This window comes from Olea europaea, chromosome 22 (genome assembly GCF_002742605.1).
Source record: "Olea europaea var. sylvestris chromosome 22, O_europaea_v1, whole genome shotgun sequence".
Taxonomy (NCBI): domain Eukaryota; kingdom Viridiplantae; phylum Streptophyta; class Magnoliopsida; order Lamiales; family Oleaceae; genus Olea; species Olea europaea.
Genome location: NC_036258.1, coordinates 3,422,339 through 3,426,749, shown reverse-complemented (window position 1 = coordinate 3,426,749; position 4,411 = coordinate 3,422,339). Strand labels below are relative to the sequence as shown.

At 33.9% G+C, this 4,411-nt stretch overlaps 1 protein-coding gene across 2 annotated transcripts; it reads right to left on the bottom strand.

Moving 5' to 3' along the window:
* Positions 1–695: 695 nt before the first annotated feature.
* Positions 696–3,888, bottom strand: LOC111371398. 2 transcript variants are annotated; one of them, XM_022993362.1, is made up of 3 exons: positions 3,637–3,888; positions 2,888–3,493; positions 696–1,105 (listed from the first exon to the last, which is right to left on the bottom strand). In XM_022993362.1, exons 2-3 carry the CDS (start codon positions 3,280–3,282, stop codon positions 1,045–1,047), a joined length of 456 nt encoding a protein of 151 aa, XP_022849130.1. In that variant the 5' UTR covers positions 3,283–3,493; positions 3,637–3,888; the 3' UTR covers positions 696–1,044. The 2 variants fall into 2 exon arrangements, with proteins under 2 accessions (XP_022849130.1, XP_022849129.1); XM_022993361.1 differs by having other exon boundaries at positions 2,888–3,888.
* Between the last annotated feature and the right edge of the window lie 523 nt (positions 3,889–4,411).

Below are 4,411 nucleotides of genomic sequence, written 5' to 3'. Positions count from 1 at the left end.
GGGGGGGTGGGGTGGGGGTACCTGTACACCCAAATATTTACACCTTTGTTAGCACCCCCTATGTGTCAAGAATTTAGCCATTGAATGAAAAATATGTTATCAAGATTAATGTACCGAAATTTGTCAACTAACAAGAATGTAAACCATTATATACATGTAACATGATCCCCTCCCCCCTTTGTTCAAAAAGCTTCGTTTTTTATGCTTGCTTAAAAATGAAAATGCCACATTCATCAAAGCCCAACCCAACGTTGTACCCATTATCCTTGTTCAAGTGATGATAATGATAAAAGATTAGAAATTCGATATTTTTAAGTTTTAATACAAATAAATGCCTATTTAACAATCACTCTTTCAAAACCCTTTTTTTCCCATACTCATTTTCAGTCACACATTTTCCTAATAAAATATTTTTCAAGTAAATTTAAAATCTTTTCCTACTTTTTAATTATGCATTTTTCAAAAATTTATTATTCAAAAACTTATTTTTTTCAGAAAAACTCCGTCAAGCAGGGGCTAATCTTCATTAAAGATGATGGTGCCTCAACTCATTAACCTCAGGTTCAAGTCACTTTTTGTACTTAGCCAAGTCTTAGTAATAACTGTTGACTGGGTTTTGTACAATAAATTTATCGACGAGATTACAACTACGTCAAGAAATTTTAGTTAAATAGGTAATACATGAAATTTAGATATATTCAGGATTTCGTAGTTGCATTGTCCCATACATTAATGTATCAAGCGTGACTGGTTGGTTACAATAGAGAAAGAAAATATCTTGAATTTCTTACAAAGGGGTAGCAATGGTCAGTTGAATTCTCAATGCAGATTCTTGAAATTGAAACCGGCGAAAGCAAACAGCCAAAATCTTGATTTAAGAGGGCGTCAGTGTAGGATAAGACGGCAAAACTGTAAGATTGACTCTTCTTCCCAAACAGTAATCCATTATCCTCTTCTCCTCTCATCCACTCCTCATACTTGTTTCTGCTTAGTGCAGTGCTGCACTCACTAATGGAATCTCCACAAAGGGCTGCTTAAGCAGAATCAAAGAATAACACAAAGACAATGGCTATTTCCCTCTTCATTCTCTGTATCCCAAGTTTCACTGTGGAAAACAAATTTAGCATTAAAGAAATAATTCCCCTATTCCTATTGCATGCTGCTTCAAAGAGCAAAAAATTGTACCTTCTCTTTCTGGTAGGTAAAGAACTTAAAGCTTTTAAAGACCGAACAGCAAATAGAAAGAGTGTAAACTGACCACAACATGCAGATTCAACTATCTCAAGGATAAAGAATGATTCTATCTTTTGGTTCATATAGGGAGGGGTAGTTTGCACAGAAAGTCATTAAAAGCTTTGTGCTTATAGGGAATAGACTACAAGATTATCATATTTGTTTAACAATTAATAGCATCACTCCACATAACAAACTACACTGAGTTAGTACCTATCTAATCCCCGTTGTTGAAAGACATTATTTTTTTTTTTTAGCAGGAAAGTGTTTCCAACTGTGACCAAACAACCATTTGTGTCCCACGTTAAGTAAATTAGAATATAAGATATCTTATTTTGTTTCCAACTATTTTGAATTCAGAGCTAATGCCATATCTTAAATGTTGCTGCAATTCTAACAACGGCAAGTAGTTTTGTTAGAAGATATAAATGAAGTTCGGCAATCATAAATGAGCTTAGAAATACATAAACAATTTAGTACGGTTGAAAGTGAAGTAGTATTGATGCAGGATGCTATGGAGAATTATAGAAGAGAAGGGGAAAGGGAAGAGAATAAGAGGAGGAGGGGGAAAAGAGAGGAGGAAGGAGAGAATAGAGAGAAATTGGGGGAAGATTAGCAATTTTTATTCATTAAAGAATTGTCCTTATTACACCGCAAAGTACCCTTTATAACCGAGAAGTGAATTAAATTGATGTTCTGTTTTGAGGGTTCTTTCAACTAAAAACGGACTGATATATAGATCCAAAGTGATACAAGAAAATTAAATCAATCCATTTGATGTCTGTGAATAACATAAATGCAAATTCCAAGCCTCTTGTTGTATGAAATTTGAGTTCAGCTCTCTAAAGTTCTACAAAACTGTGTAATTTTCCAAATATATTATACTGACTGGCATTCCTGTCAATATCGTATCAGACAGAAAGAGGACCAAGTTTATGAGTCATTTTTGAAGTATGGTTTTGTATTGTTAAACAAGTGGCACACCGAAGGGGTGATAGAAGTTTGGAAAAGTTTTCAAGGAGTCATGCAGGCAAAAATATTCATCAATTAGATTTGCTTATAGTTAGTCTAATAATCAAACCACTAATTGCAGTCCATTTGGGGCCATCTATGACACTATTCCTTTGATTTATTCTGACTAGCAGTAACTAATCACTTAGTTGAAGAGCACAGCAGATTAAGATGGATACACAGATCCAGGAGGAAATTACCGAACAAAATGAGAGGTATCACAAGCAATGGTTGGTTGATAGGCTAATTAGAAGCCTCAATAAAATCACAGAGCATTCAAATCATATGCTCAAAACTATTGACTTTAGAGGAACAAATGTCTTTCCTCAATCTCCATATTCTGTCACAAGTAATACTGAAAGTCTGCAACAGATATTGCCCTAACACCATCAAATAATGCTATGTAACACCAGTGGCATTACAACACCATTTGTGTTGCAACTTTGATAAAAACTAGTAATATTACTTATATCTTAAACGCTAATTAACATCTTTACTGAATCTGCCTCAGTTATGATCTAGCACATACAATGAAGTCAAATCTAATATCTTTACAGAAAAATTACTCATTTTGTGCAATTTTACTCCAGGTAATTACCATATAGGCAAGTCAAGACATCAGAGGGAGAGAAAGAGAAGGCACCTAGATTCAAACTCCTTGATCTCAGCTAGTTCTTTCCCAAAGTTATCTTTCCATTGAACATTTTTCTTTTCGATCTCGTTGAAAGCATCATGCCCAGAAGTGGGTTTTTTAATGCAACTCTTAAGTACATTCTCAGCATCAAGACTCCCATTTAAACTCTCATTTTTCACCTCATTGGTGTCGCCAGTTAACTTATTATCTGTGGCATCTGAAACAATAACAGCTGTTGAAGGTACGTGTGGGGCATTTTCCAATTTCAGTGGCCCAGACGTGTAAAGATGAGCAGCAGAGGGTTTGCAGAAGCAAATGAATGGACAGTGGATCTTACAAAACAAAATCCTCATGAAAATGGTTTCTTTCGTCAAAAATTCATTGTCACTATGAGTAATCCGCATCAAGCACAGCACCACCAGAAACCAAAATCTATGACTTGAAAAGTCTAAAATAGGAGAATTTCAAGAAAGATTATGCTGGGTGATGAATCTTCCCCAAAGCTCATAGTCCTGCAGGATGTTCTAAATACCATTTTCGTAGTACCCTTTGCCACAAATAATGATGCTCGAACTCCCCAATCTTGCAGTTAAGATCAAATTTGAGATCTTTAACCTAAAATTTTAAAAAGCCGAAACTTTAAATGTCAAAGAAATCTTGAATATTTTCACTGAAAGACAAGACAAAGTTGCAAGTAATGTGCTATATCGAGAGAGAGAGAGAGAGTTTTTAAGAACAGAAAAAATTAATATATTCACCTGGATGGTGATGATGGAATAATGGAAGGCAGGAAGAATTCAGAGAATGAATAAAAAAATCCAGATTAAAAACAAAGAACAAAAACAAACAGGATGCTTAGCTGGATAGTCCAGCTACTCATACATGAAGATATCAGAAAGGCATACTCAAACTCCCAACATTCATCCATAATCTGTTTATGTTTATGTTATTTTACTCAAAACCGTTACGTTTCCTCGCGTACAAATTTATCAGTATCCTTGTATTAAGAGTTAACCTTTTCAAAACAAAGGAACTTATGGGAAAGCGATAATCAAAAGGTTGTTTGTGTAGTAGTGAAGTCACTACAATTGAAACAATAATATGAGTTTGACTTTCACATAAATAATATTAAGAATAATTTAATATATAATACAAGTTTAACAATTACACTTGATTATACTTTCGATTATATTAAACCACGTACAATCCAAGAAAACATAGAGTAGACAAAATTCATGTTATCTTGTGTATTAATTTTAAGTGTTGTATGTGTGGATAATAGTTTGTATTGTTATTCTTCATTTATTATTATCGATAGATAAATAAAAAGATTGTCCTTCTTCTTAAAAGGGCAAGGGCAAGGTCAATGATAAGATATGATATTTGATGATAGGACTTAGTATCCTATTTCTTAATCATTACCCGTTAGACATTCAATCCAAGGGTTCGGAATTTGTCTCACCTCACAATACATTTGTTGTGTTTTAATCAATCACATTGCAACAAGTTATTAGGGAATCTAATTAATTAAGA

What these genes read in the sequence shown, in the direction of transcription:
- LOC111371398 (XM_022993361.1), bottom strand. Translation starts at nt 3,282, where the DNA reads ATGCGGATTACTCATAGTGACAATGAATTTTTGACGAAAGAAACCATT. An exon ending in ATCAAGGAGTTTGAATCTAG is followed by an intron (nt 1,106 to 2,887) that starts GTGCCTTCTCTT and finishes TGTTTTCCACAG; the next exon opens with TGAAACTTGGGATACAGAGA.